Source organism: Podarcis bocagei (assembly GCF_964188305.1).
Source record: "Podarcis bocagei genome assembly, chromosome: 7".
NCBI lineage: Eukaryota > Metazoa > Chordata > Lepidosauria > Squamata > Lacertidae > Podarcis > Podarcis bocagei.
This window is the reverse complement of record NC_138132.1, coordinates 42,487,272-42,502,228: the sequence shown is the minus strand read 5'-3', so window position 1 is coordinate 42,502,228 and position 14,957 is coordinate 42,487,272. Positions and strand designations below refer to the sequence as shown.

The window sequence follows — 14,957 nt, the reverse complement described above, 5'->3', positions numbered from 1 at the left end:
AGGAAGGAGACTCTGCTTGCTGACCCTTAGGGTAAGGGAAGCCTGTTGTTCACAAATGTGGAGAATTATTCACAATTAATAGCCTCTCAAACAAACTCCAGGGGACAAAATTGACTAAAACCTCCATTGATTTCTCTGTATAACAGAAATAGCTGCTATAGTTCTGAATCACAACAGAATCAATGCCCTCTGCTTTGAAATTAAAACATATTGAGCTTTTGTGGCTTGAACATAGAAGGGAATCATTATTCCATGATGGATATAGAGGTTAAGCTTAAGCCCAGACATCTGAATTAATAAGCATCTATAAAAGTGTGACCCATAAATGGGCTGCACAGAACCCACAGGGTGTGTGTGTGTGTGTGTGTGTGTGTGTGTGTGTGTGTGTTTGTGTGTGGACTGAAGAGATCTTAACTGATGGCTAGTGTGGATTTCAACATTGCAAAATGCTACTACATCACGCTACAAACAACAAAAATAAATAAATAAATAAATGAACTGTGCCCAATTGAAATGTATTAGTACCAAGCTCTAAATGGCTAGTGACCCAGGTACCTAAAAGAGCACCTTCCCCAATGTCAATCATCTCAGACCCTGCAATTGCCAGGTGAAGCCTTGGTGGTGGTACTGTCACTGAGGCACCACCCAGCTGGCACTGACGTGTGTGACAGGGCTTCTCAGTTGCAATTCATCTTTCACCCTCACTGAATTTCATGAGGAATTTTAAAATATTTCTGTTTACTCAGGCATTTTATGCCAGAACCTAGCAACCCTGAAATTACTGGCAGAGAAATGTGATGGTTTTAAATTGTTTTAGAATGTTTTCAACTGCTTCTATAATTTTTTTAAAAAATGATATTGATGTTGGGCTCCTTTGGGAGGAAGGGTGGGGTATAAATTGAATAAATGAGGAGGAGGAGGAAGATACTACTACAAGCAGTAGTTGTAGTTGTTTTAATTGAGGGAAAAACTGTTATGTATTGAAGTTCTCACCCTGGACCAGCAGGGGGATACTGTAGATAGTTATGCAAATGAAGGATTGAAAGTGACATTCAGTGATTGGATAGTTTGTATGCAAATGAAGGATCGAAAGTGATGTTCAGTGATTGGCTAGTTACAGAAAATGGCTACTGTTGCATTCTAGTGGAGCTCTATATAAGCAGGCTGACTGAGCTCCTCAGTTCAGTTCTGTTCCAGCTTACAAATAAAGAGCTGCTTTGGAAGAATCACTGTGTCGTCTGATATGTTCGCCCACAACTTAACAGAAACCCTACATACTTTTGATATTTTCTTTCTTGACCCTTCCGTGCTTTCTGCTTCCTCATGTTCCTTTGCTCCTTGAGTGAGATTTGTGTAGCTGACCAGCTTGCCAAGCAGGGAAGAGACTTTTGGCCGAATATCCAATTCCTCCTGCAAAGGAAACACAAGATGGTGAGGTTCAGTAATGACAGTAAATACTTAGCATTTACATAGTGTTTTCCGTGCTCAAGGCACTAAATTTATATGACCTCAGAAATTGTTACAACAGCCTTTGAAGTAGACCAATGGGATTGTTTCCATATAATGGGGGGCACCTCTCCCCAACATACCACCTGCAGATTGGTGAAGTCTCAGAGCTTGTTCTTCTGCACGTTTCCTGCCAACCACCTCGGTCAGCACTACTACAAGTACCATGAAAAGAGAAGACTCCCTGGAAAAGCATGCTCCTGGCCTTACCATCTTCCAAAAGACACTGGGAAAGCTGATAAGCACTTGGCCTCCAGTTTAGGTTTGATAAAATAAAATATGTCATGTAGTTAAGAATAAATGCAATGAACAATTTCCAGAGGCATACCTATGTTAATCTATTGCAAGAAAAAAGAAAAGAAAAAGAAACTGTTTTTATGTCATAATAAAACATGTTAGTCTTTAAGGGGTTTCAATACAATTAAACAACTGATAACCTATTTGGTTACACAAAGTTTGTGCTCTGGCTGTTGTGCAATGATTTCTGCTCCTTTATTTAGATCACCCCTTACCTTAAAATATTATTTGTTTGAATTCCTGTTTTTTACACTTTTATATGCTTTTATACTACTGTTTTACTGGTTTTCGGTTGTATTTTTGTTCTAATAATATTATTTTTATGTCATACACCACTTAGAGACTTTAAGTGGTTTATAAATGCTTTTAAATAAATAAAAATATGGGCCTACTTTTAGAACTTTTACAACTTAATTCTCTCAGGCACATCATTGCAGTACTGGCATCTTGCCTGTCAGTCTTTGATGCCACAAATGGGATTTGCAGAGGGTCCGGATGTTGGCTGAGGGGATCTGCTAAATGGACACCAAAGGCGTAGCTCAGCAAAAGAAGTTTGCTGGAGGGTTTGCTTTCAAGGGGCAAACTGACATTTGCTGAAAAAGCAAGCAAGTCGGCCAACCTTTCCCAACAGTTACCACAAAGATGTGTTTTTTAAAAAAATACAATGCAACACACCCAAAACAAAAACAAAAGGGCCGACTGCTGGAGCCAAGTAGAACATTCCTCACAGCAAATGGGAAGCTTCTGAAGGAGCTAATGAACTGAGGAGAGGCCTGCTGAGGCAACCTCAAGGAGACCTGAAGGGCCATCTCCATGGAAATGCTTTGTACAAAATGGAGCAACTCACTTGAAACCTGATGAAGCAGCTGCTTGCTAACATCTATTTTTAAAAAAATAGGCCTGGCAGGAGACCGAGGCATGGTTCTATAGAGACAGGCAGAAAACTGCTCTCAACTTTTGTAGTAAAGTCAGTACCCAAAAGGTAGAGCAGCCATTAGGCAACATTTCTGCCCTGCATCCATATGCTTCGTCTCTTTCCATAAAAGCCCCCAACTCCAGCTAATGGAACTGTTTCAATTAGGGCTGCAATGTTTAACATATTAATCAGTTTACAGTGCAATACTGCATATGCCAACTCAGAAGTAAGTCTCAGTGAGACTCACATCCAGGCAAGTGTCCATAGATTTGAAGCCTAAAAAAGCAAAGTTAAAATCGGGGGGGGGGGGGAGAGTTTTAGTCAGCTAAATTGGATAGTTCCCCCCCCCATCATCATCTTTAATACAAATACCAGAACTGCAGATTGAAAGCCCCACTTTAAAAATACATTTGCTGTTTTCTCTTGTATAGAAGAGGTATCCCTGCCTAAGACTACACCTGTTATGCCACAATGCATTTTTAAAAATTCAATCAAGTAAACAAAGAAACCCTTGTGTGATTAATAGTTTTACGTTTTCCCAATTCACTTGCAAATAATTCCAACATCGAAGGCCGGCAGATGCCTGCAAACAACAGGTGAAACTAAATTTTTTTGTAATTATAAAAAAATGCTAAAGGAGCTTTAATTAAATTAAGATCTTTTTGCTGGGGTGTTTCAGTTACATTAGAGTGTTTTGTCAAAGAGCTTTTAATTAAATTAGTTCTTTCTTTTATTCATTGTACCAAATGAACACAAAGGAACCAGTTCCATAGGCGGCCATGTTGTCCAAATAGCCCAGTTCTGTCTGCTCTGACTGACAACAGATTTACAAGATTTCAAGTCTGCCTCTTTTAATGCTGGAGGTGCTGGGGATTAAACTTGGTAACATGGGCAAACAAAGCATGCCATCTACCACTGAAACATAAACCCTTGCTGGCATTAACAGTATCAGAGAAAAAGAAGTCAATTGAAACTTTCTATTGTGTTCTCTCTCTCACCAATAATTGCCTCACTAATGGGATATCAAGAGCAAAGGCACAAACCTGTGAAGAGCCATTTCCCCAGTACTCATTTTGAGACATGACCACACATCCCTTGACAGAAAGGTCACTGCATTCTCTTATTCAAACCTAACACAGGCAGAGGATTCTCCTCTGTGATGCAATACTGAAGGTTCTGGGTTGAAAAGACTAATGCCAACAAGACATTACAGGGTTAGGACTTGTCTTCTTTTTGAGGCTACATTTTAAAAGGAGGCATTCCAGACCTGTCAACAGCAACCTGGCTGGGGAAAACTGGAAATGCCTAATAAAAATTTCTGTGGATTAGTAACTGCTGGATTTCTTTGCAAGGCTCTAGTTTACTCAAGCTGTGAAAATGCAGATCAGAAAAGGTCAACTTTGCACTTGTTTATGTGCTCTCTTGCATGAATTTTAAAATGCCTTCTTTAGCTCAGCCTAGTGCCTACAATTATTTTGGACTACGGCTCCCATCAGCCCCAGCCAGCAAAGCCATGTTGGCTGAAGCAGATGGAGTTGGTAGTTCTAAACATCTAGCAAAGGCTGCTTTAGCTACTTGACTGCCCACGAATTTATCCAAGAGCATGATAGGAAATGGGTAGTCTGGATAAATAAAACTTTGGACATGGACAGGACTTGGTTTTCTGGGATCGCTCCAGATGAGGAACCACCACACCTAAAACTGCCACAGTGGGCCAGGGCAGTCAGTGATGGGCCTACATAATAGGGAAGAGGCATTCAGAGAAACCAAAGGCACACTGGGGACTGAGACAACCTAGATAATGTGGAAACAAGTGCTGCAGGGATAATGAGAGGACTGTAGTTCCTATGCTCTTTGTCAAGAAAGATTGCTCCACTGGCTCTGCTAAAGCAAGGGAGGGAAGTGTTGGCAACAAGGGTGAAACAATTCCCCAAGGTCATTGTGGGCTTTCGCAACAGCCACCTACTTAGATACACAGGGAAAAGAGACTTGAGGAAGTGGCTCAACACCTTTTATCCTTGATGGGGCAAGGGGGGTTAAGCACATCCATCCACCTGCCACCTCTCCCCTGAAAGCTGTCCCTTCCTTGGCTGGGGCTTATAGCAGCTGGCATCCAGCAACACCTGGGCACAAAATGAGCCCTGCTAAATCAGGTCAAAGGCCCACCTAATCCAGCATCCCATTCTCACTGTGGCCAACCAGATGTGCAAGGGAAGCTGACAAGCAGGACCTCAGTGCATCAGCGCTCTTCCTATTTGGAATCCCAGCAATTGGTGTACAGAGGAGAGCAGTCAAGAAACCTGGAAACTGTAGTTGTTTATTCCTACTGTCAAAACTGAAGTTTGTTGCGAGTGCCGAGTGTTGTTTGGAGACCCCTATTCCCCTCACAGAGCTACAATTTCCAGTCAATCCAGTCAATCCAGCTTCAAATCCAGTCAATCCAGCTTCCCAGAGGACTCTGGGAATTGTAGCTGTCTGAGGGAAATAGGGGTCTCTTAACAACTATCAGCACCCACAACGAACTGCAGCTCCCAGGATTCCCAGCCATGACTGTTTAAAGTAGTATGGTACTGCTTTAAATGTATAGTGCAGATGGGGCCAGAATCAGCTCCCCACTCTTATGAGTAACATGGTTTAGGTGGGAACATGGTTTAGGGACCCCTAAGAAGCTGAAGAATGAACAAAAAGTCAAGTCTGATTTAAAATTCTTATTATTATTTTACCTCAAACAAAGCCAAGTTTCTGTCATAATAATCTCCTCCTTTGCCAGCATCAGAATTGTTGAGGAAAGGACTGCTTTCTTTATGGTTGCCATGGCCTGTGGAAAGAAAAGAAGGAGATTCCAGATCATTTGGGGAAGAAGACAACCTCATAATTCTGAGAAAAGGAAGAGACATAATTGGCACACTTGCATCGTTTTGTTTTCTTTTTCCACCAGCCCGTGATCTTAAAATTGATGGCTTTCAGAAATTTATTACCCTTGGAGAACTCTTTATTTGTCAGCTGACAAATGTACATGCACACACACTGCAGAGCATGCTGGGATGCTATCTAGTGCAGACTCTCACTACATCGGAACGCCAGCCAGGACAGGGGTGAGAGGGGGTGTCATTACCCTATAGAGGGGTGGGCAACCATTTTCCTGTTGAGGGAGGCCACATGCTGGGGGAGAAGGCAGAAACAAAAGTGTTCTGGATTAAGCAATCTGAAATAAAGCCTGCTCACCTTCAATTTCTACCATCAGATTGCAATATTCAGTCTTTCGCAGGTCTATTAATAAATAATCCCCACTGCATTTGATGGGGTTACTGTCAAGTACAGTCGTAGCTTGGTTTTCAAACAGAATCCATTCCGGGAGTCCGTTCAACTTCTGAAAACGTTTGAAAACCAAGGTGCGGCTTCCGATTGGCTGCAGGAGCTTCCTGCACTCAATCGGAAGCCGTGCTGGATGTTTGGGTTCCAAAGAACGTTAGCAAACCAGAACACTCACTTCCGGGTTTGTGGCGTATGGGAGCCAAAATGTTCAAGTCGCAAGGCGTTCGACAACCAAGGTATGATTGTATACAGATTATGTTTGTTTTATTTATACAAAAGATCAAAACAGTTATGGCCCTGGAAAGGAAGTGGAAGTAATCCTTTCCTCCTCCCTCAATATCTACAATTGGGGTGGGGATGGTGGATATAGCCCCTTCCAGTTTTTTATGAAACTACATGGAAAAAGAAGGAACACACAATTTAGAAAGCCAGGGAAATAGAAGCAGGAAAACAAAGAAGGAACACTTATGGGAAGAAAGAATGGGGCAGATTCAAGAGTCTCAAAGTAAGTAAAGTAGGCTTGTGCCCTACTTTATCTTTGATATGCCTTAAAGGTAAAGGGACCCCTGACCATTAGGTCCAGTCATGGCTAACTCTGGGGTCGCTTTACTGGCCGAGGGAGCTTCCGGGTCATGTGGCCAGCATGACTAAGCCGCTTCTGACGAACCAGAGCAGCACACGGAAACACCGTTTACCTTCCCACCGGAGCGGTACCTATTTATATACTTGAACTTTGACGTGCTTTCAAACCGCTAGGTTGGCAGGAGCAGAAACTGAGCAACGGGAGCTCACCCCATCGCGGGGATTCGAACCGCTGACCTTCTGATCGGCAAGTCCTAGGCTCTGTGGTTTAACCCACAGCACCACCTGCGTCCCTTGATATGCCTTAAGTTTCACCCAAATATTCCCTTTTGGGAAGAATGGTAATGACAAACACTTTCAGGGAAGCTTGCCTGGCATCACTGATATTCAATTTTAGAAAGCTTTTATAAGCTTTCCCCAAAGCTCAGTTTGAAAAACACATGTCTGGGTGTGAGACTTTATGCCCAACAGAAAACAGGGCTTAAGAAATTGAGTCCACTGAGGAGTAGGCAGAGGAAAAGCTAGTCACCCCATGAAACGTCCTACACATAGAAACGAGTACATCTAGCGTTACCCTTTATATGCTAGTTTTCTATGTGCAGAGATTAGTGGTAGCAGGATGAAGGAAAAAGCAGACATGAGAACCCCCAACAATGGAACAGCCAAGAAACAAAGCTTACCAACTCACTGAATGAGCACAGTTCGACCCTTATTGATTGCACAATTATATAAAAATCATGCACAATTCTGATATTTGGACATTACTTCAAGTCTGAGATAGCAAATGTGAAGAGCCTAGAATGTTTTCTGGTGCAAGTATTATACAAATGCTGATAAATTATAGGGGAGCTCTGCAACTTTAAATGTAGATTTCAGTCTTTCAAATCCACTCTTCGTCACTAAAACCTGGACTTTGCTCAATTCGAGTCCCACCAGCTATGTCCAAATTTCAAAATAATATTTTCAGAAATCGCAAAATTAAAAAACAACAGTAGTATAACAGCGATCTGTATACCCAACTAGCCAACTGGCATGGGATCCATTCTGCCTCACAGATAATTATTTTCAGAGTTAAGAATTAAAGCCAAGTATAAAAAAGAGAGTCAAGTTTCCCATTAGCTTCTACACAGTAGTATCTTTACTTGGTTACTTAGTTATAGAACCTGATACTCTGAATTTGTTTGCTTTAAAAACAAAAAACCCCTGCAATCTATTCAGGATAGTTTTAGATGGCTCTCTGCCAGGAGAAATTATGCTTGCCTGCTTCCAAATGAAATACAAGGGGGAAATGGAACCTTTGACTATTAAAGTAGAATAGCAGTATAACTGCTAATAAAGAAATATCTTGCCCTCCTTTTGACTGGATGGTTTCTAAACCTGTCAGCATTCCGACTGATTGTGGAAATGACAGAACAAGAGGCCCCATCCCACACAGTCATCAAGGCAAAATTTCAGACATCCTCACAAAAAGCTGATATATTCCAGAGAGGCAGAGTATGATTCAGGCATGCATGATCTAATCCGTTTGCTTTTTGTTTACAAGGTTCACCAGCTACAGCCAGATGCAATAGTGAGACAAGCAAACATATGTACACTAAAAAGTATTGAATACATTCCCTCTGAGCGCATGCTCAACTCAGGAATTGGTGTTCAGTACCAGAACAAAGCTCACAAGTTTGTTCACAGACAAATCTACTCCTGGTTTCTCCAGCTCCCCAGACATAATTCTGCTTCAGCAGCTTCATTTGGGGGGTGGGGGGTGGAGCATTTTAGTTGTTGCTGTAAAGCAGGGGTCAGCAAACTTTTTCAGCAGGGGGCCAGTCCACTGTCCCTCAGACCTTGTGGGGGGCCGGACAATATTTTGGAAGGGGAAAAAATGAACGAATTCCTCTGCCTCACAAATAACCCAGAGATGCATTTTAAATAAAAGCACACATTCTACTCATGTAAAACATGCTGATTCCCAGACCATCCTTGAGCTGGATTGAGAATGCGATTGGGCCAGATCTGGCCCCCGGGCCTTAGTTTGCCTACCCATGCTGTAAAGCAATTGGAAGTCAGAGAGCCTTGCCAGAGAACCTACTGAAAATCACAGAGATCTACCAGTAGACTCTGTTAAGAACATCGTAAGACCCCGGTTGGATCAGGCCAGTGGCCCATCTAGTCCAGCATCCTGTTCTCACAGTGGCCAACTAGATGCCTGTGGGAAGCCCCCCAAGTAGGAGACCTGAGAGCAACAGCGCTCTCCCCACCCTCCCAGCAAGTGGCATTCAGAGGCATGCTGCCTTCAAGAGCCTTATCCTCTATGAATTTGATTCTCTTTTAAAGCTATCCAAGTTGGCAGCCGTCACTACACCTTCTGGAAGCGAATTCCTTAATTTTAATTATGTACTCTGCAAAGTTCTTTATTGTCACGTGAATTCTGGACCTTACCCCTATTCACGCGGAATTTGTTGAAATATTTAACTTTGTACTTGCCGAGTTATTCAGAGTTTGGGTAATGTAAGAACAGGAACTATCTGATTGCAGGATATTGCTCCATAAAGGTATACAAATTTATTCCAAAAATATATGGTTATGCAAGCAGTGTTAGATATAATGAACTATGGATATTTTTAAATAGTTTTATTCACTAGTCCGTTTTGGCAAGTACTAGAGGAACAACTGAGCTTGCATTTGCCAATGGGTAGGTCAATGTGGGTGGTGTTTGATGGCTCTCCATCAGTCTCAGGTCACAACTGATACACATGAGGAATATATTATTTCTTATTTCAACTGAGCAGACTTCAAATCATCCTTGCCTCAATCCTGGTGGCATAGCAGCTGGCAGTTGGCCAGAAGGTGCTCATACATGCTGCCTATGGCACCTGTGCATCAGAGGCAAGCTGTAATAGTCGGTCCAAACAGTTCTCTGTACAAGCACCTTGTAGCATGCTGTCATCAGATCTGCTGCCAACCACCAGAGAGTGGCTCCCAAGTGTTGAAATGTCAGATTCTAGCCTTTCCAATGTTCAGTTGTAAGTGGTATTCATCATACCTGTTAAGGATTAATAGCATTAATCATTTTTGGATGTACTTACTCTGACCCACTTGCACAAGGTTTGCAACCTACAGGTTAGAAAATACTGTATTATAGGAAATGTAGGCAGGTTAAAGTGTTTGAGGGCTAGTAGCTTGTGTACACTTATTTACAAGGTGGCCTTTGATGATATGTGGTTCTCTGTCTAAACATGTACTTTCTCTTTGCTCTTTTCAAATCACTCCCATAAGTTCCAAATTCCTCCACTGTCAGCTCCAGAGTCAAAAGGTTTAAAGTCAAGTTCACAGCAAGGACATCCTATTTTAATCTCCATCAATATGTTGATTTGGGCATTGCAGACAGCGCATTAGATGAATTGTTATATTCTCAGTGGGAGTACATTACTACCCTGGCAGAAACATTTATTAATCAAGATCACCTTCAGTTAAATATCTGACTAATCTGCACATTTCACAATTGCTTCAGCTCATAAAGCTTAAAAGTTAACACATTTCAAGGCCAGCTCTCCCTGTATTTCGATAAATGCTTTGTAACCGATATTTTTTTCAAGCAAACAAAAATCATGACTTTCTTATGTAACAGGGTTTTTTTGTTTTCACTATTCCAGCTGTCAGGTGTTATTTAACTTCTCCAGAAAACCACCTTAAAAGCATCCAGCTAAACTTGCAAATAAAAGAGAAACAAGACACCTGCGTGTTCACAAGTCGTGAAGTCATTCATCTTCAAGTACCTTCAGCTGTCTTCTATACAAGTGTTCTAAGAATATGCAGGGTGAAATGAGCATGACGAACATGTAAGCTTTGTGGAGTGCTGGCAGCTGCCCAGAAAGGATTCCCTTTTTACCATCCCACCTCCAAAGACATTGGCGTCTTTAGCAATTTTCATTTTTAGAACCAATCTCAGGACTAGCCTTTAGCATGCATCACGTGATATATTACAAGGCCAGGGGGCACACTGGCAACTAGACCATATCTGGGGAAGGACCATAGCTCAACAGTAAAGTTTGCATGCAGTAGTACACAAGTTCAATCCCCAGCATCTCCACATTTCACAGAAAAATGTATTGCTTATGGGTTGCAGCCAGCTAAATTATACTCACAGCAGATCCACTGAAATTAATAGACCTAAGTTAGTCATATCGTTTAATTTTGATGGGTCTTGTCCCGAGCATGACTACCATTAGATACAACCCTGTTTTCACTTGTTTCAGCATTTTAAAAGCTGCCTTTCTGTAAAACTATGAGAGGTGGCAAAATTTAAAGAATGAATTGTACAAAGCATATTTGCAAAGATGTGCTTCATACCTTTGGAGTGGCTGGGATTCCCTATTGAACACACACTCCATGGCAAACTCGGATTTGTTGACATGGAATGTGTGAAAAGGTCGTTTGTGACTCACTTTCCCATTCCTTCCTTATAACAAGGGTTTAAGCCAACTTCAGTCAATGATTCCAGCTGCAACATATGTAAGTTCTCCAAAGCGAGCTGACGTCAAGAGTTTGATCTTCATTAGCAATATTGAATTTTGCTTCAGAATAGACCAATCAATTACTGGAAGCCTGAGGCATTTGTGTCTTAACTTTAGGAAATGCAGTTGCCAACACATGGGCAAATCATTTGCCTTTTTCGTTTTTTAAAAAAGGATTATTAAACGCAACAGAATTTCATTTAAGGAATTAAGGGCTACCTCACATGGTTTGTTATTATTACCTAACCAAGCCCAAGACTTGTGACCTCTCTCTCTTGAAAATATTTGAAAAATTTATGCATAAGCCAAAAGTAACTCAACTAAAATATTTGACTGGGGCCAAAAAATAACAATTCATATGCCATTAAGGGCATTTTGGTTGCAATCCTACACCTACTTACCTGGAAGCCCCATTAAATGTAACGGAACTAAGTTCTGACTTGACATGTCATGTATAGCTATGATTGAGCTGTTCAGGATGGTTTAAATGCTAGATTTTTTTAAAGTTAAAGGTTTTTCAGGGCACACTGCCCTCATAAGGCACTTTACAGCTGGAGTATGAAGATGGGAGATCAGGAACTGCTGGCAGATCTCTGGGTGACTTGGAATACAGCAAAAAGAATTGGCCTCCCAACTGTTTAACAATGGCAACAAAAATAATGACCCCCCCCCAAAAAAAAATTATACTGCTGCAATGAAGAAAGCTTGGGGTGGGGTAGAGAAGAGAGGAAATTTCGTGCAGTAGTAAGACTGCAAGCTCCATTACTTTCTGGTGCTCAAAAGAGATTTTGGGACTCAGGAATCTTTCCTTCTAAGTCTATGTCTTTTGCACCATGCTCTAGTTGGTGCATCTAGAGCAGGCATCCCCAAACTCGGCCCTCCAGATGTTTTGGAACTACAACTCCCATCATCCCTAGCTAACAGGACCAGTGGTCAGGGATGATGGGGTCATCCCTAAACATCTGGAGGGCCGAGTTTGGGGATGGCTGCTCTAGAGGAAAGATCTCACAAGCCTTAAGTCTTGTCCAGGGGTGCTTTACAAGATTCTTAAAACACACGAAAATATAATTACAACACATCACAACAGCAGCTAAGGATTTTTCCAAGTGAAGGACAATTCAACCAAACACAAGCTTGAATAAATGTGTCTGCAAAACATTCAGACAAGTTCAAAGCTTTAATATTATTATTTTGATACTCATAATTGATGATTTATATGTTGCCCATCTATCTGGGTTGCCCCAGCCACTCTGGGGGACTTCCAACAAATTAAAACATCACACACAGTTTAGGGTGATTGAATGTATTCAGTAGTCCAATAGGCTACCCTTACATACCCTTACATACTATTACATACCCTTACATACAATTCAGTAGTCCAATAGGCTACCCTTACATACTCTTACAATACAGTAGTCCAATAGGCTACCCTTACATTATATACTGAAGGCACCGAAAACTAGCAGCACGCTTATTTTAGCATGTCTGAAGAACTGTGCTCAGCACATGCAGAAGTTATTTACAACTTCAGTTTTAGATCTGGCAGGTATCATACCCATTCCAATTACCCAATTATAGAATCACAGAATTGTTAAGTTGGAAGGGACCCCAAGCTTCATCTAGTCCAAGTCCTTGCAATGCAGGAATCACAGCTAAAGAATCCCTGACAGATGGCCTTCCAACCTCTGCTTTAAAATCTCCAGTGAAGGAGAGCCCACCAACCTTTGAGGTGTATTGTGTTCAATACACACTTCACTCTATAGCTAATTTTCTAAAATGAAGCATTTTCAAAAATGGGAATGAAAAACAAAAGAAATCAATAAATACCCATTTCAAATGTTGCCACCTGAAGGATTCTACAAGAGAAACAACTGCTTCAGAAAGAAAAAGAAAGAAAGAAAGAAAGAAAGAGAGAGAGAGAGAAAGAAAGAAGCATAAGCAGACCAAACCACAGAAATATTACAGGTCCCAAATCAAGGAATACCTACCCCTTAGCAAGAACCCTTTGCCTTTCTCTGCAACGGGGCTCACCATTCTCCTTCTCCTTCCAGTACTTTAGACCACATTTAGCACCAGGTATTTGTGAAGCACCAGGGTGCCAAGAACAAAAGCAAAACAGATTCAGTTGTGTACTTCCCTGGAATGGACACCAACAGTCTCTGACTACCGGCTGCACAGCTGCATGGTACTGTATTGATCAGCCAAGCACACTACATAGGGCTCCTGATCATCAGGCGAAATCAAAACCAATATGACCCTGATGGTGTAACCCCTCCAAGCCTCACTGCCAAACATGAGCTACAGTGGTACCTCGGGTAAAGAACTTAATTCATTCCAGAGGTCCATTCTTAACCTGAAACTGTTCTTAACCTGAAGCACCACTTTAGCTAATGGGGCCTCCTGCTGCCACGCCGCCGCCACACAATTTCTGTTCTCATCCTGAAGCAAAGGTACTATTTCTGGGTTAGTGGAGTCTGTAACCTGAAGCGAATGTAACCTAAAGTGTATGTAACCCGAGGTACCACTGTATTAAAGAAGATGACAGAAGATGTTTCAGTGGTCACTGAAATCTAAAGCCTTGTGGCAGTGGTGGCTAGTACCCATTAAGACTAGCAGGGTGGAAGGAAGATGCAGTCAGAGCCAACAACAGCTTATTCTATTTTTGCCCCCATCCTCCTCCCTATTGTATTATACAAAGGCAGCACCAAGACAAGGGAGGAGGAAGGAAGCTGGCAGGCAGGTGGGGGTTGGCTGAGAACAAACTGAGGTTGGTGGGGTAGTGGTCGCTTGCCCTAACAGACCAGCACCTACTGCCTTGTGGTATGCAGAAACAGCACACGTACAGTGCAAATAAATCCCTTTCTGAACGGTGATAGCTCCCAGATAAAGATAAAATTACATTTTACAGATAACAGAAAGATGCAAGTGCACACAAGCCAAGAGGGTTATGCTTTCCAAAGCAAGACAACAGATTCCCACCCCTCAAAGCTTACAAACCAAAGAATGATAATGGCGGAGAATAGAGGGTTGGGGAAAGATACAGGACAACCTTGTGATTTGGTAAAGGATGTTCACAAGTGCCCGGAGCACACCCTCTGCATGCATTAGGGCTCAGCTTCAGTCTTTGGTATCTCCAGCTGAAATTATATCAAGTAGCAGAGCTAGGTAAAGAAGAATCCTTCTGCCTGAGCCTTTGGAGAGCCACTGTGTATTACAGTAGATGCTACTGGAAAGGCAGGACTCAATACAACACCCCTTCAGAGGGTCTTCAGGAGTAGGTGGAGATCTCTAAGAAAACAAATCCCAGTTTCCTAGGCTTCCTTGGAGACGCCACAAATAGTAAGACAGCTACAAAACAAGTCAAAATTGCCAATATAGGCATGTCCTTAGGTTTAAACCATTGACTAGTCATTAGGGGTAGGGAAACCTGCAGTCCTCCAGATCTGAGTTCTCCAGTCCTGGACTCCAACCCCCATCATCCCCAGCCTTCATGGCCAGCTGTCAGGAATTATGAAAGCGGCAGCCCAACAGCACCTGCAGGGGAATGGTATTTCCTTTCTTTCTTTTTGGGTGGCTAATCCTCTGCTGGGCATTTTGCCAAATGATCACCAAGGCGAGACGGCTCCTTCTGGCCAGTCAAGCAAGAAGAATGCTGAAGAGCTGAGCAATAATTTGGGGGATGGGGAAGAGGACACATACATACACTCACCAACTGGGCTGATGTTTTATGGCAAAACATGTGGCCATCCAAAAGTTGATGAACCACAACTCCCATCTTCCTTGACCACTTGCTAGGCTGGCTTGTGCTGGAGTCTAGCAACACCTGAGTCTAA

General features: G+C 42.2%; 1 protein-coding gene across 2 annotated transcripts in view; it reads right to left on the bottom strand.

Annotated features, from left to right (window-relative positions):
- SLC12A4 (solute carrier family 12 member 4) overlaps positions 1-14,957 on the bottom strand; it is a 59,276-nt gene that overhangs the window by 27,373 nt on the left and 16,946 nt on the right. Inside the window, exons 2-3 of one of the 2 annotated variants that reach the window (XM_081202692.1) lie at positions 5,443-5,537; positions 1,279-1,410 (exon numbers count right to left, since the gene is read on the bottom strand). In XM_081202692.1, coding sequence (XP_081058818.1) covers positions 1,279-1,410; positions 5,443-5,537 — 227 coding nt within the window. Of the gene's footprint in view, positions 1-1,278; positions 1,411-3,762; positions 3,856-5,442; positions 5,538-14,957 lie in introns of those variants that run through there. The other variant, XM_081202693.1, reaches the window with a different exon arrangement.